Source organism: Papaver somniferum, unplaced genomic scaffold (genome assembly GCF_003573695.1).
Source record: "Papaver somniferum cultivar HN1 unplaced genomic scaffold, ASM357369v1 unplaced-scaffold_125, whole genome shotgun sequence".
In the NCBI taxonomy this organism is placed as follows: domain Eukaryota; kingdom Viridiplantae; phylum Streptophyta; class Magnoliopsida; order Ranunculales; family Papaveraceae; genus Papaver; species Papaver somniferum.
Window position 1 is genome coordinate 2,695,951 of NW_020621603.1, and position 27,411 is coordinate 2,723,361.

A 27,411-nucleotide genomic window follows, 5' to 3' on the forward strand; every position below is an offset into this window, starting at 1 on the left:
CCCTGATATTTTAACAATATAGCCTCAAAATTCCTTACTAAGCAACCCTGATATTTCGCCTTACTAAGCAACCCTGGTTAATAATTCTTTACTAAGCAACCCTGTATTTTAGGTATTTTATGAAATCATATATTACGAATTATTTTTGGATTTGTAGTTAATTGATCACATATATCAAAAATATTTCAGTTTAGTTTATTTGACTGCCATAATTAAAAACATTCTTAAATCAAATTCCTTGGAAATATTCTAAAAATTTCTTTTGAGATTTTTATCTATCTAAATTATAATTGTATAAATATCCAAAGGGTATTTTTTAATTGGGATACTCTGTTTTTATTAGGAAACAACGATCAAAATCTAACTATTATCCCAACCAAGTTCAGAAACAGAAGACTTATCTTTAAACATAAAATCAGATTTATATCCATGTAGATTTTATTCGTACAAATCTATGAATGATAAATATACTTGATCGTTAAGAAAACTACCCTATGTGCGTGTATATAAACTTACAAGACTCAATGCAGAAACTCACATCGATAGAGCGATCATCACAATAAGATGAACAACAAGAACAACGTTTCTTCAAAGAAGGTTTCTTCCAAGAATAGCCAAGGTATGTGTTCCATTATAAGTCATATTGTTTACTCGGAACATTTAAAACATAAATAAAACTATAAATATATATAAGAAATCTGTTGTGATTTAATTTTCATGTTTTATGTGACAGTATAGGAAAATCTATTGCGAAGGTAGTGTACACACCACTGAAAGACCTGAGATTCAAACAAACTCAAAACAAGACAATAAAGGTGAAAGTACCGAAAGTCTGGATATCTCAGTCCAACAAAACCGGTGAAGTTTGGGGCCTAGAAGCGCACGTAATAGATGAGGAAGTAAGTAAATCAAAACACTATTAACAGAAATATTTATTTGTGTTATGTTCGGAAATAATCTCATAAATTTGCTTTTATGTCTTCCCTTCAAATTACAGGGAACGCAGATTCAACTTAAGGTGAACGTAGATAACATTGATTTGTTCCGAGGAAAATTTTTGGATGGATGTGTATACTCCATTCAACGTTTTACCTTTCAGGTTCCAACCGGAGGATACAGAATTGTACCTTTCCACTATTTTATGTGGCTGAATAAATACGCCAAAATACAGCAGCTAGAAGTGGATGCATCCACTTTTCCAATAGAAAGATTCACTTTCTTGCCTCTGGAGATGGTACCTGGAAGGAAAAATGAAAACCACTTCTATACAAGTAAAAGGATAAACCAAGTTTTATCCATCCAAAAGTTTATCCATGATATAACTTAACACAAGGTTGGCTTATCTTGCAGATGTAATTGGACGATTGCACTCCATATCTAACGTCGTTGGCAAGCAAGTTGAGGAACGTGGTGAGACGAAAGAAGTCAACATGCGAGAGATTTACATCGCCGATGAAAGGTATTACTATTTTCATTTCAAACTAATCATGCGAGAGATTATAAGAAAAAAGAACTAACACTTAGTATTATCTGTATTAGGGGAAAAACGATGAAGATAACTATATGGGGTGAATTAGCGACTACTATTGAGGATGGAATGCTAGATAGTAACCAAAATGTCGCAGTGGTCATAATAATCACTGGAACATTTGTGAAAGAGCGCATGGGTAAAAAATGCATCCAATGTTTATATAAACCAAAAATCAAAGCCACTGCTCTAATTTATTTGTTATTATTTCAGGTTTCATTAGTCTTTCCACCACACAAGCATCACGAATATTTGTGAATTTGGATAGTGAACAAGTTCAGGAATTTAGAATGCTGTAAGGAAAATATACAATCTAAATGCTGTTTTAGATACACAGTATTAAATTAATCCATGCTACTATTTACACAGACTTGGAAAAGAAACTGAAGAGATAGAAGAGATACACCTTGAACAAGAGAAAGATCCTTTTGAAGACAAAATTACCCTATATGAAGCCAGTCAGATGCTGCTAGACTATGAAAATAAGGTATACACAAATACATTAACCTATATTAATTCAATATATACATTGACCTATATTGATTCCTATTTGGTATAGAACAAGGAGTTTTTTTGTGAAGCATCCATTGTCCGATTCAACGAGGGAAAGGGTTGGTACTACATTGCTTGCAAAAAATGCAAAAAACAAGTGCAAAACAATGATGGAAAGATTTCTTGCCCCAAATGCATAAAGACCTTTGATGGAAAAGTACTGACATGGTAAGGGAATAATATAAGCCATGTCAATTAAATGATAAAGAATAAAACCTGACCTAATTAATGTTATTCATTGAAACAGGTACCGGATCACAGTAAGGATCAAGGATAACACAGAATATGCGGATTTTACAATTTTCGGATTTAATGTAGAGAAGATGTTGAAATATACTGCAGCTGAACATGTCGACTACGCTGAGCGTTGCGAGAAGGTAAGAGACTAAATTTCTCTTAAGATTAATACATTGTATTTCCAAAAACAATAAATATACACACCTGAAATGTTACACAATTTGTAGCTAGGAGAACCAGACAAAGCTAAACAGGTGTTTGATAAGCTGATTGGAGAAAAGTTCGGATTTAAGCTAAAGATAACCGAAGAAAACATCCAGAAACAGTCCGACGATTATACAGTTTTGAAAGTTCATACTATTGTTAAAAAAAAAAGACCGCCAGTGACCAATTGGGTCCGAAAACACCACAAAAAGAAAAACAACAGAAGATCATGCTTTTAGAGAATGAAAAACAACAAAAAAGAAATAAGATAAGGCATATGGTAGATTTAGAAGATGATAAGGATGAAAAAGAAGATGAAAGTGATGAAAATACTATGGTGAAAAAAAAGAAGATCACCAATGAGCAAAAAAGAAAAAGGCTAAGACATATGCTTTTAGAAGATGATGAGGATACTCAAGAAAATAATGAAATGGCAGTTGATCTGGATGAAGAAGAAGATGGAGATAATGAAGATGATAAAAATATTTGAAAAAAGTCGGTGCCTATGATTCTCTCTTAGTGATTTGGGTAGATTTACTTATTATTAGTTTCATTCTGAGTTTTGTTTTCTTAGTCATTTTGGTAGTTTGATTCTTAGTAATTCTTTCTTAATTGATTTCAATAAAATTACTTTCCTATTTATTTGGATATTTTTCCTACTCACCACGTCTTTCTTAACTGTAGCCTTACTCATTTTTTTGACCTTTTTGGTATTTTGATTTCTATTACCTTATTCATTTCTTCCATGGTTGTTAGGTTGTTTTTAGCCTTGAACATGAATAGGTTAGACGAAGAACTCATTTATGGGGCAAGAGGTGTTTTACTATTTATTTTATTTTTTGAAAAGAGATATCTTGCGTGGTTAGTTTCTATGATATATCTAAGATAGGACTGACAAGTTTCTTACGGGGGAAAAGTATGATTGCTTTACAGTCCATATAAGAAATCATCATTCAACACTTGACAGTAAGCAAGTTCTTAGTTTATCTTTCATACACGCTTGTGAATGGGTTTATCATAGTTTCTACAGCGAAAACTTGGAAGATAAAGTTGTTGTAATTACTGGTTCTTCATCTGGAATTGGAGAGGTAATAATCACTCTTTTTTCATTCAACTCTAGATTTTGGACAGCAGCAATGGGGTACTTATACATTGAATTCGTTTAATTCTAATACAGCTGCCTAATGAAATATAGATCACCGGAGCAACTTATACTGAAATTAGATAATGGTGTCTAGAATGAACTCCCTTATTGTGCATTATAAAATTAGATATAATATCGGGCATACAATTGACTTAACCAATGATTCAATTTTTAATCAGACCTAATTTTCAAATATTTCTTTTACTTATTTCATGGTTGGTTCTTTGCTATTACCTCCGTTTCTGGATAAACTTCCTGCTTGGGAGTTTAAGAATGACTATCTGGATAACAATGTAGTGTTGGTACTTTTTTCTCTGAGTGACTCCCTTCATACAAAAATCATGTATTCAAAGACTTTAAGAATGACTAATCCTTTACTTCTACGGACACTGTAAATTCGCACAAATTCATTTTGTCCATGAGCTGTCTTTCAGGTTTCATTTGCTAAACTGATTCTTTTATATTTATTCATAGAATATTATCTTTCGTCATTTGGTTTTCTCAAACTGTTTGTTTATTTACAGGTGGATGGGTTTCATGAAACCATTAGTGGAAAACTAAGATGCATGCATCTCAAATGTTTTAAACCAAAAATCACCTTTGATCTAATCAAAAAGTAAGCACGTAGCATGGGCCCGTGCAGAGCACGGGCGTGCCACCTAGTTATATGAAAAGCAAACCAAATATGGTTTGGTCTCTATAAAAGGCCAATTTCAACGGGTATCAGATTCGCTCATCACTACCGGTAAATCCGAAAGGAAAGTAAAAGTTTAGCTTACTTTTCTAAAGGCTATGGTGTCTTTTACTAGAGGCTCAAAATTAAAGATTCTACTGGTACTTCAGCTTTTGTCAACGGCGATACTAGTAAGTTAATAAATGTTAGACCCTACGGGTTGAGTTACCCTCGCTATACAGGACGGAGTGCGGTGGAGCAGATCCGCAAAGAGACATTTAAATTAATAATCTTAAGGATGGAGCGCGCCTAGCGAGCTTAACCCAATATTATAGTATTATAATCTCTCTTTCCATTACTAATCAACTAGTTGCGAAGAATGCATTGGATGCGAGTTTCAAATAAAAAAACAGAACAACAGCAAAAAAAAAATAAAAAAAAAATCAGCCGAAATTATATGTATGACATCTTCTACTATCTTCAATTCAACTTCCATCAATGGGCTTTCACCGAGCTAGATGATGGTGATTTTGGAGGAGACACCTTGTTTGTGTATACATATATCTCACCATCAGACACGTGTATATAGAAAGATATGTGGAAAGCATGCAGGCCAAGACATCAAAATACGATGCACTACGGAACACCAAATAAACCCCAAGGAGTTACTTTATCTCATCCCCAAAAGAAGCTAAGATCAACGGTGGAGAGAGAGTTAGCTGACACGGACGTGACAGGGGCAAAAGACACTTGTCTGACACGAGCAGGCATCTCAACTACCCTCATTAAACACTCTGAGCAGTATACGTGTCGATCAACCCGTGGGACGAGCGAGGATGTCTCTGCGTGATCAAGTGGCAAACGCAGACCTCTGCGTGATGGACACAAGACACTAGAAGATAAGGTTCCGACGGCCTTCAGAGATGGGTCCCACACTCTAACCCTATAAATACCCCTCTCCACCAAGAGGAAGGGGATCGGAAAAATCAGGAAGGGAAGGAGAGAGAGAGAGAGATTCGAGTGTAAGTTAATCCTTTAGAAGAGAAAAACATGTAAACCCAAAAGTCATTCGACTACTCTTGTAACCGTGAAGAACATAGTGAAACAACAAACCCCGTGGACGTAGGCCTTAGTGCTGAACCACGTAAACCTCGGTCTTGTTTACATTTCAGCACTTTATATTTGCCTAACCCCATGGATCTTTACTTTATGTTTGTTTTCTTTGTTTTTACCTATATCCCGTGCGCAAACCCCGCATGGAGTTGTTAGATGAGGCTGTGATAAACCCGAAGGTTTTGAGCCAAGGAATCAACACTAAGATATCATCATCACAAATCACTCTAGATTACGATGATTGGTTGTGAGCATTCGGATGCCTTCGTGATTTGAGTGTTCACAATTTGGCGCTAGAAACAGGGACTTCGTCCCGGTAAAAGATTTATCTTGTCCTGTGATTTCATTTAAATTGGCATATGATTGCTCTGATTTATTAGCTCGGACCGTATAGATCATTTGTTAACTTATTATATTCAAAAACCCACCTATTATCTTCGATAAGATTTATTGTTTTGATCCATGGATTTACGTTTTTCTTTAGATCTCGTGCGAACCGTCTCTCAGGGGGGTTTTCGTAGTTTTTTAAAGGATCTACTTGCATTTTTAAAAGGATCCTTTAATAAAACTTTAACCCGTGTATTGTAACTCGTATGTATTAATCCTCTCCTGGAAGAAGATATTTCGCCAACTAACCCGATTCACGCGGATATTCCCGTTTTCGTTGTTTGAAATTCCTTGTGCAGAAAGAACGATTGTGAGTAAAGAAGGCGAGTTTCTGCGAGATTTCATTGTCGACAAAAGGACCCGTGATGGAAAAGACGCAGGAAGCAGGAAAATCCAAAGCTTTGTCAAAAGAAACACCCAGGACAACCCCGGTCATCACCCGAAGCAAGCAGAAAGGAGACAAAGCTAAAATGACCAGTCAAAGGCAAGATACTGCGGAAATCACTTCACCTATGAACGCTAATTCAGTTGCAGCGCGGCTCTCAGAGCAGCGGCGACAAAGTACGGTGCGGCTGCGGTAGTCCCGAAGGCTGCAGAGGCTAGCAAAACTTGCGCTATGAATCAACTTCATCAACCAAGAGAAAGGGTGGATGAATCCAGAACATTCCAACCCGTGCACCTTCCAACTTTGGAATGCCACCAACAAATGATCAAAATCAAACCATACCGGCGGCTCTAGCACCGCAGAGGGGCACTCACCCCGATTTGGAAATGCCAGCAACCGAAGCTGAACCTCTGCCACCTTTAGTGCAGACCGTAGAGGAAGGCGGCACCATGGCCGTAGTGGCACGCGCTGGGACTCCCAATCAGGGGTCCAACCAATCACATCGACTGATGGCTGAGCTTGAAGAATGAAGAAGAGCCAGCAGGTTTACGCAGATGTTGTAGCCTGTTGGCCAGAGAAAATCAAGATTTAAAGGAGCGGATTGCTCTAAGCACGAAGACCAGCCAACAACTTGATGAAGCAAATTCCAAAGCACCAGAGCCAAACCGAGACGTAGAGTCGTCATAGCGGCTAATGGAGACGCGACTAGGGGAAGTAGCGTATCCGACCCGGATTATGACGACGGAGAATCAGACTATAACGAGCAGAAGAACTTAGGGCACCACCGCGCGATGGAAGAGCTACGAGATGAGATGATGGCCGAGATCAGGCAATTAAAAAATAGACAAGGCGGGGGGAGGTTAGAAGAGGTCATGAGAGAAGCTAACTCTACGCCCTTAACTCATCGCTTGGCCAACACCCCTATTCCACTGAAATGCCCTGTCCCAACGTTCGAATGCTATGATGGATCCAGCGACCCTGCTGCACATATTCGGTATTACAACCGTGTCTTAGCTAGATGGGGTCAGAACGACGCCGTACTCTGCAGATACTTCCCGTCAAGCCTGAAGGGATCGCGCATTATCTGGTTGATAATCTGCCACCAACTCCATCCACTCATACGACCAACTCGCAGAGAAATTCTTAAGAACATACATGTACAACAAGACTGTAAACACCGGAATGGATAAGCTCTTTTCACTAGCGATTGGCTACAAGGAAACCACGAGGGATACACTAACAGATGGCACAAGATCTGCCAAGCCATAGGGAGCGTGGACCCAGTGGTAAGCATCAATTGCTACAAATGGGGATTAGACCGAATGAGTCCCCTATTTGTTGAATTCATGGAAGCGTGCCTAAGACAGAGGGAGATCTTCGAATAATTATGAAAAGCACGCTCGACTTGAAGAAATTCAACGGGAAAACCCGAGGGCATATCCGCAGAGATCTCACCGCACCAATTCAGCAGAACAAACCAATGGGGCCAAAAGGAGTTGCTCAGTGGAGAGACCTCACGAAGATAGGAAGGAACGAAGGGATGAACGAAGAACAGGTGACCGAAAATTCGAAGATCAAGTTTACACGAAACTCAACGCTAGCTATGCTCGTATCCTACGAGAGATCAAAGGGAGGGAAAACCTGGAGTGGCCATGGTCTAAGGGAAAGCAGCCCCCGAGATCCGAGAAGTCTAAAGATTACTGTGAATATCATTGTTTCAACGGACACCAGACCGAAAAGTGCAAGAACCTTAAAATAATGATCCAAAAATTAATTGATGCGGGAGAGCTCAAACATTACGTACGAAAGGATGTTACCGAGGATAGATCCAACGAACCAAACCAGTCCAACTTCCGGAAGGAAACCGCACAATCAACACCATCTCGTGTTTGAAGCCACAGGGCCCTCACTTACAGCGCAGATAGGAAAGAGGTTACGGAAGCAATTCGAAGACCGCTGCGAATTGTATAAGGTCGATGGGATAGAGGTGGACGAGCACGAAGATGGATGGAATCTCCTATCATCTTCGATGCCGAGATATCGAAGAAGATATGGAAGACCATAACGATCCCTTGGTCCTAACACTACCAGTAGCTGGATGTAACCTCAAAAAGATCCTCATAGACGGGGGAAGCTCCGTAAACGTCCTATTTTACGATGCATTCAAACGGATGAACTCCATGATGAACAGTTAATGACCTCTTATACACCATCTACGGATTCAATGGAGCACCCACGAAGCCCTTGGGAGACATCGTGTTGCAGGTTAACGCAGGGCCCATGAAACTAGAAACCCGATTCAGTGTGGTGGACACCCCCCCTACAACGCATTATTGGACGAAAATGGATACATAAACTCAAAGGAGTTGCGGCAACGTACCACCAATATCTCAGATTCCAACACCTGAGGGAGTAATGGAAATCAAGGGAGATCGGGTCACTACGAGAGAGTGCCAGGCCACTCAGGATCATATCAACAACGAGCAAGAAGAGCAGCGAAAAATCCGAAGAGTAAAAAATAAAAAGAAACCGCGAAAGAGAAGGCCATAGACCTGTTCCTCAAGGAAACTACAGGGAAGGGCTTGACGAAAGATGATAATGTCCTAAGCACAGAAACAAGTACTTCAACAACCAGCGAAGAACAGAAACACGCTAAATAGCAATTAAAGAACGTCCCAGTCCTCGGAATCCGAAGCCTGTGTTCACACCAGTGGAGCCCGTAAAAGAAATCAACATAGGAACGGAAGAAGAAACCCGAAGATGATCAAAATAGGGACCATAATGGACGAGGAAGGAGAGATTCTTTAACCAAATTACTTAAGGAATACGCGGATGTGTTCGCCTGGAAGCTAGGAGATATGCCGGGGATTGACCCAAAAGTAATCCAACACGAGCTACGCATCAAACCGGGCACGCCCCCGTTCAGGCAGAAAATACGAAAAGTAGCTCCAGAGTATCATGAGGCAGTAGAAACAGAACTTCGGAAACTACTAGACGCAGGATTTATCAAGGAAGTCAAGTATCCTACCTGGATCTCCAACATGGTCATTGTTCCTAAGAAAAATGGAGGGGTTAGAATATGCATCGACTTTACTAATCTCAACAAGGCATGTCCAAAGGACAGCTATCCCCTGCCAAGCATAGATCAGCTGGTAGAAGCAGTAGAAGGATATGAAGAACTGTCATTCATGGATGGACATTCTGGCTACAACCAAGTAGCCCTGGCAGAAGAAGATCAGCCACACACAGCGTTCTACACCCCACATGGCCTTTATTGCTACACTAGAATGCCCTTCGGACTTCGAAACGCAGGGGCAACATACCAAAGAATGGTCGATGCTATCTTCAAGCCATGGATTGGAGGAACCTTAGAAGTCTACGTTGACGACATGCTCGTCAAAAGCAAGCTGCGTAAAGATCACCACCAGGATCTGAGAATATCTTCGAAGCAATGAGAAAACATCACATGAAAGTGAATCCGGAGAAATGTACTTTCGGTGTCACCTCGGGGAAATTCCTCGGGTATCTGGTAACAAAAAGGGGCATCGAGGTAGACCCAGCAAAGATTCAGCCATAGTAGAATGCCGTCCCCAAAGAATTTAAAGGAAGTACAGAAACTCAATGGATCCATAGCAGCGTTGGGCAGATTTATTGCCCGATCCTCGGACAAATGCAAACATTTCTTCAATATTCTCAAAAAAGGGAGCAGGTTCGAATGGACCGTTGAATGCGAGGAAGCATTCCAAAAAATCAAAGAACACCTAGCCTCAATCCGATCCTGCAGAAGCCAGATCCTGATGAGGTTTTGGCATTGTACATAGCAGCAACAGAAGACGCAGTCAGCGCAGTGTTGGTCAAAACCAATACAAAGATAGAACAACCTATCTATTACGTCAGCAAGACCCTCAATTCTGCGGAAAGGAACTATACAAGATGAACAGCTCATCCTCGCATTGGTATGGGCTACTCAAAAACTGAGAACCTACTTCCTAACTCACCTCGTCAGGGTCCCATGCAAAGCACCATTGGAAGCAGTCCTCAAAAGCACGGGAAAAGTGGGCGAATAGCCAAATGGAACACCCATCTGGACCAATTCAACATCATTCATGAAATTCAACATTCTCGGAAGTCCCAAGTTCTGGCGGATTTCTTAGCAGACCTCCCCCTTGACAACGACGAAGAGATTAAGGGAATACCAGAAGCCGGAGGAAGAAAACAAGGATCCAATGGATATCCTCGAACCGCGAGTCAAAGACAATGGGAAGTCTTCGTCGACGGATCCAAAAATAAGGAAGGAGGAATAGGCATTGTCATCATCACCCCAACAACGGAGAAAGGATTATACAGGCACTTAGGTTAGAATTCAAAGAGCATACCAACAACATCGTTGAATACGAAGCTGTCGTACATGCCCTCCGTATAATAATAGAGATGGGGGTAACCGATGTAAGGCTGACAAGTGATTCGCAGCTTGTCATACGGCAAATAGGGCTCGAGTATAATGTGTACGATGACACCCTCTCAGCTTACATGGCCTTGGTCCAAACATTGGCATCAAATCCCGAACATAAGTTCCGGCACTTATGCAGAAGGGACCTCAGGCACGCGGATGCCCTAGCATATATATCATCCATGCTGAGGGATAAAAATCGAAGCTATTAAAATAGCAAGGGTATACGAGCCTTCGATTGCATCTCAATTCTCCTTCGCTACCAATCAAGATACAGTGGAAGAAAATATCGAAGACCAGGTAGGAGAAGACATCCATAACGACTTTGACGAAGAAGATATCCTGTCAAGAGCAAATCAAGACGAAGACTTCAGCAACGAAGATGACTGGAGAGTGATGATCCATGCCTTTCTCGAAAAGGAAGCTTACCTGCGGATCAGAAACAAGCTAGGAAGATACTCTCCAAAGTAGGAAGATATGATCTTCGGGATGGGGTCCTGTACAAGAAATCCTTCCTGGACCATTACTACGTTGCTTGTCCCGGAAAGAGGGGCATCGAATTCTAAACGATATCCATTATGGTGACGCGGGGAATCATAGCGGCATGAGATCACTAGCTGACAAAGCAAAAACGCAAGGATATTACTGGCCGACAATGATACAGGATGCCGCGAGGATGTCCCGACGGTGTGAAGAATGTCAGCGCTTCGCCAAAAAGATCCACGCGCCGGCGGCAACAATGTTAAACTCCGTCGATAGCCCGTGGCCATTTGCAAAATGGGGCGTAGACATCGTCGGGCCTTTCATCGAAGGATCAGGGAAAAGACGATTTTTGATAGTAGCCACGGACTACTTCAGTAAATGGGTGGAGGCTAAGGCCTTGGCCAGGATCAGAGACGTGGATGTGTTTACTTTCATATTCCAGAACATCATTTGCAGATTCGGTATACCCGCTGAAATGTGTCTGATAATGGTAAGCAATTACAGGGGAAAAATATAGACATGCTCTTCGATACTTTCAAGATAAAGAAAGAACAAGTCCACCCCCATATACCCTCAAAGCAACGGACAAGCGGAAGCTACCAACAAGACCCTCGCCCTTATACTCAAAAAACAATTAGACGAGCATAAAGGGAGATGGTGTGAACAGCTGCACAATGTGTTATGGGCATACAGGACAACGAAGATCCGCCACCGGGGAATCCCCGTTTCTTCTAACTTATGGAGCTGAAGCAGTCATCCCTACGGAAATCCTCATGCCAACCACGAAGACCGAAGCTTGGGAGAAAAACCTCACAACAGATATGATGTTAGAAAGATTGGACGACTTGGAAGGAAGAAGGGAAGCAGCATTACAAAAGATGGAAAATTATCAACGAAGACTAGCAAGGGAGTACAACAAAAAGGTAAAGCTTCGGAATTTTGTAAGGGGCAGTATGTGTTGAGAACAATCCCACGGTATCAGCAAGAAAAGAATGGGGAAAATTAGCACCTACGTGGGGAGGACCTTTTATAATACACGATGTTGCGGGTACGGTTCCTACTACCTTCGTAATCTAAAAGGCGAGGTCCTCCGGCATCCTTGGAATGCTAAGTGGCTCAAACCATACTTCCCATAGGAGCAACGCAGACTTGCATCTGCTTGGAGTGTACCAGAAGAAGAAGGGAGCCTGACCGCTCCACATGTTTCTATCTCTGGAAGAGGAATTGCAGGCCTCAACCTATCAATCAAACAAGCTTTCAAATTATCAAGTCAACGAATCTATCGACAATATTGGGGAAAGTAGTTAATCTACAATCTCTCAGGGCTCCCCCATCAGTGTCCATAAGTGTAAGACCAGGGGGAAGGCACCCAGCAGAAAGAGATACCCAACCAATCTTAAGGCAACGGGTCGACGGAATGGGTGTGTAAATATTTTAACCCCATATCCTAGAACGTTGCCTCGGCCCCCACCGTCTGGGAATCCTCTGGCCCAGGATTCGCCCAGCGGGGTGACAGGTCTCAAGACGATCACGAAGGTACCTCCTTCAGTATCGCACCCAAACACTTAAAAACTTTGTTTTTTTCACAATGCTTAAAATAAAAACAAACCAACATTGCAGGTATATCAAGAAAAGGATCCATTCATTTAATAAAGGATGATTACAAAAAGTGAAAGGCCAATTCAAGGAAGATACACATCAAAAAATATTCCTTTTACATGATATAGCAAAAAATATTCTTGATAATAAAAAAAGGGAAGGATAATAATGCTGCGGTCTCTACCTAGATAATGCCGCCCCATCAGCAGGATTGTTCGAAGACTTGAAGGGACGCTCCCACCAGATGAGGGTCCCGAGGAGGCAGGCAGGCAGCAGGAACTGGACGACGAGGATAGTTTTCACAAGACCATGCTCGTTCTTTAGGCCAAGTTCTATCTTCTCCAGCATCTTGTTCGTTCCTCAGCCAATTGACACGAGCCTTGTGCTTAATAACTGGTCCGCTGTTGGGCTTGGGATAACAACGAAGATAGACGATTCACTTCTCTAGAAGCAGCACCAACGGCCTCCTCGCGGGTTGCCGCCAAACTCTTAAAATGTTGGTCTGTTCTTCCTGCTGCTAAGGAAATGAGCCTTTTCAATTTTTCATTGCAACGCGAGTTGTCCCTCGAGCTCTGAAAAAGACAACACCAGGGAGTTAGCACAGAAAAGACACAATCACACTCGATGAAATAGGGTTATACCTTCGACACAAGCCGAAGCCTCTTCATACTCATTAACAACCGCATCTCGCGCTTCATCAAGATGTTCATATTCCGCGGATAATTTCTTATAGTCTAGTTGAAGGTTGGTGAGAGTAAATTGACAGGCATCTAATTCTACCTGCTTCATCGAATCCATGTGACGAAGGTGGTCGACTTTTATTTATCTCTGATACCCCTTTGCTAAGTCTGTACATACACACTTCAAGATTCTCTCAGACTCAGCCTGACGAGCTACTTCAACGGGACGCGGCAAGGCATTGCTGAGAGCAGACTTCGGCACGGGCATCGTCTTTTCTCTGGCAAGACAGCATACTATCCTTAACTCCTGGAAGAGGAATGGATCGAGCCTTCTGTAATTCTTCTTCCAGAAGCTGAATCCTAGACTCCAACAAGGAAGTACGCTCACGGGATTCCCGCAGACTATCACGTGTCCACAGCAGCGCCATTAAATAAAGCACGGTCATGGTTATACAGATTTTGCATGTCGACCATCTGAACATGCCTTGCGCGCCATACCTCAGCCCGAGCATCCCATTTCTTGGCTTCTCTTAATTTTCTCAACAAGATCTTTAATACGAGATCTTTGCCGTGCTCTTTCGTTTCGAAGCCATATCAGCTCGGGGACGCCACCCACTGGAGATAGGGTGGGGAGACTCAGACAGAACAACTAAGAAATAGAGGAATGACGACACACTGCGAGGGAAAAAGAGAAAAAAGAACCAAACCTGTGAAAGATGAAACTTGGCCGCGAGTTTGCTCTAACTCAGCGCGAACAACAACAAGCTCTGAACGAAGACCAGCCTCTGCTTCACCCAGCTTTTCTTTCTCCTTGAGGCTTTTCTTCAGCTCTTATATTTCCACCTCAGCCGCAGATAATTCCTTTTCTCTGTGACGAAGCTTAGCCTCGAGCTTCAGAGATTTCTCTTTGAAGAACTGATACAGCACGTGGTTACAATGCTCACTCCTCATCATCTACACATCAAGACGAAAAACATTATTTCACCGAAGAATTGGATCGTCACCTAGAAGTATGTACGAAAATTTACCTCCAAGACACGCTGCTGAGGAAAGCCATATTGATACCCATCGGCAATGGTCATCATATCTGCAACGGAAGTAGGAGGCTCCGACACAAGGGTAGCTTCGGGAACACTCAAATTTCTTCCCCAGGCCTCAGACACCCGCGCCTTGGAAGACATTTCCATCATACGACGGGTATACACATCAGAATCCTTTTCACCAGCAACAACAGGGGCGGGATGAGGGACAAATAGCAGATTCTTTTCCTTGAGCCAATCCATTATGGCGTCCTCACCCTCAGATGTCGGCGAATGAGGAAGATCCGCAGCAGGCGAATCAATCACCGACTTCCCCTTTTCTGACACGGCCCCTTCAGCACAAATGTCGGCACCAACATGCGCACCATGCTCCTCCGCGCCACCATCTTGAACAACAGCGTCTCCGTTACCAGCACCCCCGAGCACATCCCAATCATCATTGGGGGAAAGTAGAGAGAAGTCCTCAGGAAAATCGAGGGCATCATCCAAGAACTCCCCTGTGGAATACATCCAGTCAAAAGAAAACTCTTGAGAAAGGGTGGGGAGAGTATCCGCGACATCCCCAACAGGGACAGAAATATCACCAATAACACCGTCATCAGCTACCACGGCGTTGTTTCTCCCTTCATCACCATCATGACCCACACAGACCTCTTCTTCGACATTGATAGGGGAAGTACCAGTACGTTCCTCCCCATCTGTAATCTCCTCATCCTCAGCAAACTCTTCGTTCACCGGACTTGTAACTTCTTCATGGGCCTCAGCCTCACCCATCACAATGGTAGAAGACTGCTTCGGCTTAATCTTTTTCTTCTTCGACACCTGAAAACCAACACCACAAAAAGAATTATTTTTCCCGAACAGTTGAATTTCTAAAGAAGGAGAAGCGCAGCTAGAATCCGCGTACCTGAGCAGTCGAGGCACTCCTCGGTGGAAGTATAGGACCAGAAATCTCCATAGCGAGCAGGAGGAGATTCACGTGGCTTGTTACTCTCAGTAGGACGCCAACCGCGTGGACCAGGGATCCAACCGTATGCCCATGGACCAACAACTTCGATAACGGTAGCGTGCCACTCGTAGTCATGGTCGCGCTTGATCCTCTCGCGGGCCGGGAAAAGTTTCCGCTGACTAGACCCCTCCGTGCCGGGAACATACTTCAGCTTGGCATCGCTGACCTCATTTAACAGACGAATTTCGCCCCGAGGAGCAGCGAGATTCCGAAGGCTGACACTCCACGGCTTACGGTTCCTACTATTGACGTAATCACCGAACGAGTTATTGAAATTCTCAGGAGTATACCATTCCTTCTCCGCGGGATTGGGAACGTAACAAGTCATTGTCGTCTCCCCCTTACTCCGCAGATAGCACTCCCTCAGGGCACGGAGATAATTCCCCGATAGTTGCGATACAGAACGGCTGTGAGTATTGGTGGAAGAGCCTTCACGACTAGCAAGCACATCATAGTAGAAGGAATCACCTGACTTGTACAACGGCAGCATAAGACCAGCTTCGAACGCTCCAACCGTAGTCAACAAATGAAATTCATCGAACTCATACTTTGATATAAGCTCATAAGTAATATCATCCTCAGGGGCATAGAAATGAACCTCGAAGGCTTGAAGCTCATGCTTTTCCTTGAAAATTTCGAGATCAATATGCTTGAACGTTACTTTTTTCTTGCTGACCGAAACGCTGCGTATCAATGGGGCAGCCTCATCCTCCTCGGCGGGACCGGATGAACCAATGAACGCCTCGGAAGCCTTTCTCTTCAAAGAAGGATTTTTTGAAGATTCAGCCCTCGGAACACCACCTTTCGTATTCTTCACTTTAAAAGAAGTTGTAGGAGGGGGCGGCAGATGATGCTCGGGCACTACAGAACGTAGAAGAGGAACATCAAAAACGACAGCACGAGTCGGTGCCTGCGTACTCCTAACATCATCACGAGGACGAGACACCGCGCGATCGAAGACTTTTCGAGCCCCAGAAGGATTTGTCGAAGGAACCTCTTCCCTAGAAGATGAGGCCTTCGCCCCAGAAGAAACTCGACTTCTACGAACATCATCTTGAGACTCTTTACGCGGAGGAGATCTCGATAGACCAGAACCAGGAGTCTGATAAGGAAGCCGCGGACGGTCATACATGGCTGCGAAAAGATTAATCATAAACAAGTCAAAAACAAACTCAAGGACATTACCAACGATTAAAAAACCACATAAATAGCAATCCACACACGATAACGCAGAAACCCTAAAATTAGCATACATGCTCGAAATTCCATAAAATCCCTACTCTGAAAAGCTCAATCAATACAAGAAAACAATGGCCTCCTTGATTTAAGACGAAGAACAGGGGCAAACTAGCATGCAAGCATTAAAAGAAGTTCTTCATCACAAACAAGGAACAACAGTAGCAGAAAATTTACAAATCAACATAGCGTAAAACCGTGGAAACAAAGAAAAGAAAAACTTACCAGCAAAAACAGCAGCAGAAAGAACAAATCAGAAATAAAGAGGAGGCAAGCGTGATTAATGCTAAGGTGGAGAGAATTTAAGGGCTGAAGAATGAAGACTGACAGAGAATTTAAGGACGGAAGAATGAAGACTGACAGAGAATTTAAGGACTGAAGAACGAAGAATGAAAACCGAGAGAATGTTTAGGAAGAATGAAATTAATTTTCTTTCTCTCCTTAATATACCCGAAAGAAAGAGAAGGAAATTAATGGAGGAATGGGAAACGTGCCCGTTACATGAGAAGTTAATGCACAAATAAAAGACGTGCCCAAGTATCTAGGAAAAGTTATTAGGAGAGATATAAGAATATGCAACGACTGTTTTCTTCAATGCACCCATTAAACATTCAAGCCCGAAGAAAAGGGGCAAATTGTGTATACATATATCTCACCATCAGACACGTGTATATAGAAAGATACGTGGAAAGCATGCAGGCCAAGACATCAAAATACGATGCACTACGGAACACCAAATAAAACCCAAGGAGTTACTTTATCTCATCCCCAAAAGAAGCTAAGATCAACGGTGGAGAGAGAGTTAGATGACACGGACGTGACAGGGGAAGAAGACACTTGTCTGACACGAGCAGGCATCTCAACTACCCTCATTAAACACTCTGAGCAGTATACGTGTCGATCAACCCGTGGGACGAGCGAGGATGTCTCTGCGTGATCAAGTGGCAAACGCAGACCTCTGCGTGATGGACAAAAGACACTAGAAGATAAGGTTCCAACGGCCTTCAGAGATGGGTCCCACACTCTAACCCTATAAATACCCTCTCTCCACCAAGAGGAAAGAGGGGAGGAAAAATCAGGAAGGGAAGGAGAGAGAGATTTCGAGTGTAAGTTAATCCTTTAGAAGAGAAAATACATGTAAACCCAAAAGTCATTCGACTACTCTTGTAACCGTGAAGAACATAGTGAAACAACAAACCCCGTGGACGTAGGCCTTAGTGCTGAACCACGTAAACCTCGGTCTTGTTTATGTTTCAGCACTTTATATTTGCCTAACCCCATGGATCTTTACTTGTATGTATTGTTTTCTTTGTTTTTACCTATATCCCGTGCGCAAACGCCCCGCATGGAGTTGTTAGATGAGGCTGTGATAAACCCGAAGGTTTTGAACCAAGGAATCAACACTAAGATATCATCATCACAAATCACTCTAGATTACGATGATTGGTTGTGAGCATTCGGATGCCTTCGTGATTTGAGTGTTCACATTCTTGGAACAATCCTTGAGGTTTCTTGCAGCCAAAGCAGCAACTTTTAACTGATCATCACTTGTAAAATATGCCACCCTCTTCTGACTAAGCCCCAACAAAGAATTAGGATTCTTACGCGAACTATCATGATCGAAAGGTAACCGATGAGCAAGACAAACTTTCAATTGACAACGTTCACAGGTAACGTAACTGTAATTTGGAATTGTCCCCAACTGTTTCTTGCATCTTTTAACAGGGCACCTTGGTTTTATCTTCTTTGATGGATCACATTCTTTAGAGTTCTCGTGTGATCTTATTTTCTGCTTCTCTTCTTCGGTTCCTAATTTTGTAACTTCAAGCGTAATCGAACACTTTTCACAAACTACAACTCTTCGGTTATTTTGTTCGATTTTAGGACATTCATGGGATCTGCAAGATTTATGCTCCAAACAGAAAATCTATAACAACAACAACAACAAAATCAAAAATTCAATTAGTTTTGCCCAAGATTATAGGTCAGCGATTTGATTGAGGTTTAAGAAATTACCTTCGAACAGTTACTACAGTTGAAAGGTAGAAAATCGAGTTGATTGCATCCAGCGAATTCACAATGTCCACCAAGGTCTGGAAACGCTTATGTTCCTCCTCCCATTTCTCTCTTGTATTTTGATTGATTCCTTTTCTATAATCGGCTTGATTGGTTGAAAATCTTGATTAGTCAATTCTCTTTAAGAATACGTTTGTTTTGTTCGACTGGTTACATGAATTTATAGTTTTTTTTTGACTTGAGAATTAAGAATATGATTTCTGGTGATTTTTCTTTGTTGTGGTTAAAAACCGAATCAAGCTCTCTTCTTAGAGCTTCTGACCCCACCAGAGAATATTTAGATCAATAAAATATTTTTAAAAAAATTTAGACCAACAGAAAATAATAGATTCTGACCCCCCACCATAAATAATTTTTTAAATATAAAAAATGTTAAGTAACAAAATCTTACCGGTCCCACCTGAAAATAATTTTTAAGTAAAAAAAACAACAATAATCACGGGTAAAAGAAAAATAAATATTGAATAAAAATAATACTTTGCCGATAATTTTTTTTATCATGTAATTTATTTTTTTTATCTTTCTAATCCTTTTATTAATTTATTCTTTTGAAAAAAGACATATACCTTGAGTTAAAAAAAACATATGCATCATAAATAATTTTTTAAATATAAAAAAAAATTTAAGTAAAACAATCTTACCGGTCCCACCTGAAAATAAATTTTAAGTAAAAAAAACAAAAATCACAGGTAAAAGAAAAATAAATATTGAATAAAAAATATTTTGCGGGTAATTTTTTTTATCATGTAATTTTTTTTTAATCTTTCTATCCTTTTATTAATTTATTCTTTTGGAAAAAGACATATATTTTAAGTTAAAAGAAATATATGCACGGGTAAAAGGAAAAAATATCTTGAGTAGCAGAAAAATACTTCACGGGTAAAAAAAAGATCTCGAGTGAAAAAATACTTCACCGACAAAAAAAAAATCTATTTTTATCTTACGGGAAGCAAAATATTTAAAAAATCTAACCATGAACCATAAACCTATTTTTATTCACCAATACCTATTGTTCTGCAAATATCTGGGCCCGTGCAGAGCACGGGCGTCACACCTAGTTAAGATAACGGATAACTTATTCAAATAGGAAAGAGAAATAAGTTGGTTCTAGAGTAGGGGAGGTAGGTGTTTAGACTCTTACTCGGTTTAGTGGGTCCTACTCATAAATAACGACAGTCGTTGATTAAACTATTTCGAGGGTACCATTAACCGATCGAACGACTATCAATTAACTAAATTGAGTTTCTATTTTCTTTTGTTATCATATCATGCGGAATTTCCCAAAAACCGTCTCTTTCCTTTGGGAAAACGTCACCCCTTAACTAAGTCCGGACAAGAACGGGCACCAATCCAGTATGGCTTGGCTTGTGACTGAACTGTAGGGTCGAGCATAGAAATATTCCCGCCAAATCACGGGTCAAATAGGGGATTCCAGTTTTTTCTTAATTGGGAAGAGTTTCGAACACGGGTCAATTGTATCATCATGCGGTGAGTTTACTATTGCACTAGAGGTTACTTCCGTAAAACCTCAGGAAAAATAAGTAATATACACCAATCACCTAACCCTAGGTGATCCCTCTCTCATGTTCCTTTGATACATTAATTACTAGTTTCATAAGTATAATTTTTTTTTTATATTCTTCCGATGGTTTTGGGTATTTACATTAAGTTCCTTGAGTGTTTGGATAGGGACCCAGACTATCCAGCAGTCACATGTTTCAAAATCCTCTTGATATCATGAATTCCTATCTCTTATGATCGTCCCAGATAAAAAAGTGGGGTCTAACAACTACACTAAATATTTCGCTTAGCAATCTGTATGGACTAACTCCAATATACTTTCAAGAGAATCAACTTGACAGTCAGACTCAATCTTAAGAAAAGTATATCAAAGAGTTATATCTGTATTTCTCAATTCAATCTGCAATCAAATAAATAGGAATTTGCGAGCCCGATTGAATATAAGAAATAACTTGGACGGTATCAAAAACCAATATCCAAGTATCAATCAATTTAATCAACAACCAAAGGTTGGATTCACAATTGATTGATCTTACGCACAAGCTGTGATATTTCAATTATATAGAAATTATAATGCGGAAAAGAAATAACATAGATACCAGAAATTTTGTTAACGAGGAAACCGCAAATGCAGAAAAACCCCGAGACCTAGTCCAGATTTGAACATCACACTGTATTAAGCCGCTACAGACACTAGCCCACAACAAGTTAACTTCAGAAAGGAATGTAGTTGAGCCCCAACCAATCTCACACTGATCAAGGTACAGTCATGTTCCTTACGCCTCTAGAACCACGCCGGATTCTGCGCACTTGATTCCCTTAGCTGATCTCACCCACAACTAAGAGTTGCTACGACCCAAAATCGAAGACTTGATAAACCAATTTGTCTCACATAAAAAAGTCTATTGAGATAGATAAATCTGTCTCCCACAGATATACCTATGAGTTTTGTTCCGTCTTTTGATAAATCGAGGTGAACATGAACCAATTGATGTACCAGACTTATATTCCCGAAGAACAACCTAGAAATATCAATCACCTCACAATAATCTTAATTGCGAAACAAGATATCGTGGAATCACAAACGATGAGACGAAGATGTTTGTGACTACTTTTTATCTTGCCTATCGGAGATTAAATCTCGAGCAATCTTAGAGAAGATAATACTCAATCACGATAGAAATCAACAAGATCAGAACATGCAACTATAGAGAAAATAGTTGGGTCTGGCTTCACAATCCCAATGAAGTCTTCAAGTCGTTAACCTATAGGGTTTTGGAAAAAAACCTAAGGTTAAAGGAGATACGACTCTACTCGCAACTAGTATCACATATGAGGTGTGGGAATTAGGTTTCCCAGTTGCTAGAGTTCTCCCTTATATAGTCTTCAAATCAGGGTTTGCAATTAATGTTACCTTGGTAACAAAGTATTCAATATTCACCGTTAGATGAAAACCTGTTTAGACTCAAGATAATATCTTTCAATTGTTAGATCGAACTTATCTTGTTACACACAAACGAAAAGTGAATTTATTTAGATATGGGTAACCGTACCTAAACGTATACACCTTTGTTTGCTCAACAATAATTAACCAAAGTTAGCCATATGAAGACTTTCATATCAACCTTATTCATCTTAACCATAACTAGTTCAAATAACTCAAATGAAACTAGTTCTAGAGTTGTTCAATTATTTATATTCTCATAGAAGTATACAAGACACAACTGAAGCAAAATCGATTTTGATTCACTCGAATCAATTCATGGACATTATAGCCATGGTTTGCAAAATATTGCATTCCTTATTATATAAATGTATTAATTCATGAACAAATCGATTTTAGAACATAACCTACTCAAGTATACAAACGGGTACGCATACCTAAGTAGCCGTACCGAGTTTGGATTCGCCGGGACGCGAACTGGTACGCATATCATCAAACTCAGTGATGTCCCGGAACTTGAAACTCCCGCCAGTACGCGCACCGGTTTGCGTACTTAGTTCCTGGACCTTTACTAAACCAATCAATACGCATACGGGTATGCATACCATGATTCCCGGACTTGGATTACACATATGCAAGTACGCATACTGTGCTTATATCTAATTGTTCTGAACTCTCATTTCAACTATTGAAACATTCTTAGAAGACGACAATAGCTGTCACACACAAACTATTAGCGTCAAAGCAATTCTCAAGTGATCGAATGATCAATATGAAACATTCCGAGTCTACATCAAATGACTGTCTCACACAAATCATGTAAGATGTTACCAGGCGATTTTCACATTATTATATTTTGATTTTCTTCAATAATATAAGATGAACTTGGTTAAATCTAAAGATAACCAACACATATTTCGAGAAATATGTAAGCGAGTTAAACTCAGCTCGAAATATCAAATGTGCATAATTGAAGTCTATATAGCTATACGACTTTTGTTTCAAATAGGAGATAGAATAGATAAACTTTTGAGTGATAAATGAGTTCAAGTCTCCACATACCTTTTGTTGATGAAGTTCCACAAGTTCCCCTTAGATCTAGCACTATGGTGCTAGCTATCCCTTCCCTATCCCTCAAATGTAGGGAAGGGATGGCACATGAAAGGCAGTCTTTCTATGGTGCCCTCTCATCCCTTCCCTACACGAGACGCGTACTCAGTACTCGTATGAATAGTGCCATATGGGTACTGAGTACCCGTATAAGTCAACTCATTGACTTGACTAAAAAACGAGTATTCAGTACGCGTTTCATAGGTTTAAGAACACAGAACTTGGTTCAATCGACTATTTCTTCTTCTTCTCTTCCTTTCATTCTCTAAAAACCCCTCTTACCCCCTTTCGATTTTCATGTTGATTCATTGCGATTCGATTGCTTAGATTAAAAGGGTTTGATGGTTACTACAAGGTGAAACAAATCCATTCTTCAATTTCGAATTTCATCCAAAAAATCATCTAAAGGTGAGTGATTCTAATGTTAGGGTTTCAAGTTAATTTGATTTTGATTTTAATTTTGATGTAAGTCTTGATATTAGGTTGGTTGGGTATGTAGTATGCAATTCAATAACGTTATTGAAACATATATTTAGTGAAAAATCCATGATTATTTGTTGTGTATCTTGATTTATGTTGAATGAAATGAATTAAACTACCATCTCAATGTAGACTTATATTTATGTATGGTATACACAAATTGATAGTGTTTTTTTGTGTGTGTTAAGGTGCATAATTAGTCTAATGCATTCTTATGTGAGAGCTAAATATGGAATCTATTTGGATACCTCTAGTGATAGTGATGAAGAAGAGAAAGCTTTGCTAATATTTACACAACTATATTTGGATGAACGATTACGTATTATTAGACAACCTATACCAAAGGAGGTACAGACACGTAGTGTAATAGCGCGTGATCGAGTGTGGCTTGATGCCAAAATGATGAATGATTATTTTACGCCTGGAACCGGTTATACCTCTAGAAAATTCAAACAACGTCTAGGCATGAGTGAAGACTTATTCGAGAAATTATTAGGAAAATTGCTTGAAGTGGACCCGGAAGGGCATCAACGTCCGGATGCAACCGGTACTACGGGGCATTTTCCGCATATGAAATTAGTTGCAGTGATGAAATGTTTATGCAAAAGTACGCCAGCTGGTAGTGTTGATGATTACACTCGTACGGGTGCTACCACAATATACAAGTATCTAAACAGATTTTGCCACACCGTTTGCATGACTTTTGGAGCAAGATAATTGCGTGAACCCACTCCTGAAGATGTTCAGAGGTTGCTAGCTGAGAATGCCGACCGAGGTTTTCCTGGAATGCTTGGTAGTGTTGATTGTATGCAATGGCCATGGAAGAATTGTACGGTAGCTTGGCAAGGAACTTACCGGGGTAAAGATAAAGAGAGTAGTTTTGTATTAGAGGCGGTGGCATCATATGATTTGTGGTTTTGGCATGCCTTTTCTGGAATGCCTGGATCAAACAACGATTTGAATGTGTTGGCACACTCACCCCTTTTTGATAACATGCTAAAGGGTGTAGCACCTCCATGCAATTATGTCATCAACGGTCACCAATACAATATGGTTTACTTCTTAGCCGATGGTATCTATCCAAAGTTGACTACAATTGTACAAGCTTTTTCTCAGACATTGGACATTCCCGACTTTGTTAGGTTCAACAAGTATCAAATGGCTAAAAGAAAGGATGTCGAGCGTGCTTTTGGAGTGCTTCATGGTAAATTCAGAATTGTCGGATCTCTCTGTAAGTATTGGCACCAATCTGAATTGAATCTAATTATGAAATGTTGTCTTATTTTACACAATATCATTATCGAGCATTGCCAGTTCCGTCATACAGAGTGAAAGTTGGATAAATGTAACTTTTTGGAAGGGGAATCCTCTGCGTAGCGGCAAGATAAGGAGGTTGGTGACGATGGACACGTGATGTCTTGTCTTTTCCACGGTTCTCCAGAAGGCGCTCCACGTCTTCCCGAGTAATAAAATTTGATTTCCTTTGCTGATGAATCTGCATCTTTGCCAGTTTCATCATCATCCACTGTATGAATTGGGATTACTTCAGGATCAGCATCATCTAAGGATTTCTCCTTCTCTTGTCCCTTTTGTTGAGTCTTCTCTGTCATCTTATCAGTAAGAGTTTTGAGATAATTACACAGCTCCTTCTGTGTAGCAGCCATGTCCGTCTGATTCTTTGCAAGAGTCTCCCGCACTTTGATAAGATCAGCAATGGTAGGTGGTGGATTTCCTATGAATTCTTCAGGGTGTCGACCGAACAGGGGATGACCTTCAGCGTGAGGATGAGTAATGTCACCACCGTCAGTGTTGGAGGCTGGAATCGTTTCCGGGATATTCTAATTGTCATTGTTGTTGTTGCTAGTACTAGCGTCGTTTGTGTTGGAACCTGTAACTAACCCAGACCTAATACCAGCCATCTTGTGAAATCGTGAGATTGCAACCGAGATATTAATCTCCCACTGTGGTTGCCAATCTGTGGGTGGGGAAAAACGATTTGCTGGTTTTTACGGAATTGAAGAGTCGACCGTGTGGAGACTCCTTGAACCGAGCAAAATGTTGAACCTCACACAGATGCACTGCAATAAGAGAGTGCTTTAAGTTCGAGAGATCAATCTGTAAGACCCCGGCCTAAACCAAGAACAATGGCCGTTCCAAAGTTAACTCGGTCACAAGAGAGGATGGGTTGATCTGTAGGAGGGAAGCGGAGAAATGCGTGAGATCAATGGTGATCTGGGATTGTAGGTGTGTTGTGAATTCAGCGTGAAAATGCTCTGAATGATTGAATTTTTCTCAATTGAGAGTAATTTCTGTGAGTTCGTGTAGACGAAAGATTGTCTGTATGAACTTTGATGAGAAATTGCTCGTTTTGGCGAACGTCGTTCGATTGTTCGAAAAACCTCTTTTCTTCAATCAGGATTCAAAGATATTCTATAATGTCGGAGTTGAAAACACCATGATCCCATGAAGTGTGACAGTTGCTGGAATCAGAGAGTGGGAAATGGGGAAATCGTGTTAAAACCAATTACTCATCGTGCGGAGACTTGGTTAACTTTCCACCCACTACTTTGCTGACTCTTCCAACTAATTGCACGACTTGCTCACATTCTCGTCGTGGGTGAACACACATGCCGTAGACCGCCAGACCAAAACCCTAGTTAATATCCCCCCATGTAACACGATGAAAATCTCGTGATTGTGGAGTCAGTTGCTGACTTTATGGGACGATGAGTCCATGTAGCGCTGAGTTGAACATGATTAGCAAATGTTTCGAAACTCATGAATTTAATGTGTCTGCTGAGACGAGGTATTATTATAACCTAAGACGAGCAAAACTGTGTTGCTAAATTGTTGAATATTGGTAGTTGAACCAATATTCTTTGATTTGAGCAAATATTGCTAGTCTGAGCGAATATTGCTAATTGAATAAATATTGCCGGTTCGAGCGAATATTGCTAGTTCGAGCAAATATTGTTCTTTTGATGAATTGTTGGTAGCTGGAATAAATAAAATATTAATTTAAGTTACTGACTGCTGGATCGAGCAAAATAAATATGAATATCAATCATGGAATCAACATAAAATTATCAGAGTGTTCGAATCTGCACAGAATCACGTTTCTGCAGAGCTCTGGATTCAAAACCCTAATTTTACCGAAATGATGATTTATTGCAAATCAACACGGGACCGGCTACATGGGATGACGGGTTCACCATATAACGCCCAGATGCTCGAATGAGCAAAAAATACCAAAGTCTCTTGAGGACCAGTTGGTGAAAGAATGATTAAATGTTGAATCATTTACTGAAATAATGCTCGTGTGAGAAACAAATCATAAAACCTGATGTAGAAAATATGAGGGGACGACCAAGAGGTCATGAGACCGGCTCTTGATGGTCGTGGGACCAGTAGATGGTCGTTTGAGCGAACTTCCAATTGTTTGGAAAGAGTTCGAACCTAATATGAGCAACTGAGCAAATTAGGTTAAAATCATTAAAACATGCGGGACCAGCTGTTTGCAAGCCCCAGGTTCACCCTTGGTCGGTCAAGGGGATGTGCCCGTGTCACCATAGTGTCCGTGCTTCAGTCCTGAGAATTTTGATATTTTCTGATACACGTTTGAGCAACATTTGGAGAAAATATGCAAAATCCCTGGTTTTGCTGAAACCAGCAAAAATACATGAGATGATGAAAATAATAAATAAACAAGGAATCACAAGTTGTGGGATCGGCCACGGCTAGGGCATGGCCGGCCGGCCGACATGCGGCCCCACATGATTTTCCCAGTTTTATGTGATTATATGTATTTTTTTCTGATTTAAGGGAAATTCCATGAAACTAGAGAGTTTGGCGAAATTAGGGAACTTCCATGAGATGAGAGACATAAATTAAAATATAAAATAGGGAATGGGAGTGTGGGACCGGCAATGGCCGTGGCATGGCCGGCCGGCCAATGGGCGCGGGCTCCAAGGCACTCTTCCCAATTTTATGTAATTTTGATGATTTTAGATAATTTTTCATAAAATCAAAGAGATTTGTTGAAAACCAAGATATTTTGTTG

At 40.7% G+C, this 27,411-nt stretch overlaps 2 protein-coding genes and 1 pseudogene across 3 annotated transcripts; 2 read left to right on the forward strand and 1 right to left on the reverse strand.

Moving 5' to 3' along the window:
- The first annotated feature begins 393 nt into the window (after positions 1 to 393).
- On the forward strand, positions 394 to 3,044 carry LOC113331150. 2 transcript variants are annotated; one of them, XM_026577901.1, is made up of 10 exons: positions 394 to 619; positions 739 to 899; positions 998 to 1,271; positions 1,351 to 1,459; positions 1,540 to 1,667; positions 1,742 to 1,823; positions 1,898 to 2,015; positions 2,088 to 2,248; positions 2,328 to 2,457; positions 2,545 to 3,044. In XM_026577901.1, the coding sequence occupies exons 1-10, from the start codon at positions 565 to 567 to the stop codon at positions 2,758 to 2,760; spliced, it is 1,434 nt and encodes a 477-aa protein (XP_026433686.1). In that variant the 5' UTR covers positions 394 to 564; the 3' UTR covers positions 2,761 to 3,044. The 2 variants fall into 2 exon arrangements, with proteins under 2 accessions (XP_026433686.1, XP_026433687.1); XM_026577902.1 differs by lacking the exons at positions 1,540 to 1,667; positions 1,742 to 1,823.
- An 851-nt stretch (positions 3,045 to 3,895) lies between these two features.
- Positions 3,896 to 18,841, reverse strand: LOC113331573 (annotated as a pseudogene).
- A 4,714-nt stretch (positions 18,842 to 23,555) lies between these two features.
- Positions 23,556 to 24,683, forward strand: LOC113331575. The gene is made up of 2 exons (XM_026578268.1): positions 23,556 to 23,997; positions 24,091 to 24,683. Exons 1-2 carry the CDS (start codon positions 23,556 to 23,558, stop codon positions 24,681 to 24,683), a joined length of 1,035 nt encoding a protein of 344 aa, XP_026434053.1.
- The last annotated feature ends 2,728 nt before the right edge of the window (positions 24,684 to 27,411 follow it).

Excerpts from the sequence above, each read along its gene's own strand:
- LOC113331150 (XM_026577901.1), top strand. The coding sequence starts at position 565 with ATGAACAACAAGAACAACGTTTCTTCAAAGAAGGTTTCTTCCAAGAAT. Across the intron at positions 620-738 it reads TTCTTCCAAGAATAGCCAAG|GAAAATCTATTGCGAAGGTA; the intron begins GTATGTGTTCCA and ends GTGACAGTATAG. Across the intron at positions 1,460-1,539 it reads ATTTACATCGCCGATGAAAG|GGGAAAAACGATGAAGATAA; the intron begins GTATTACTATTT and ends TATCTGTATTAG.
- LOC113331575 (XM_026578268.1), top strand. The coding sequence starts at position 23,556 with ATGCATTCTTATGTGAGAGCTAAATATGGAATCTATTTGGATACCTCT. Across the intron at positions 23,998-24,090 it reads TGATGATTACACTCGTACGG|ATGTTCAGAGGTTGCTAGCT; the intron begins GTGCTACCACAA and ends CCACTCCTGAAG.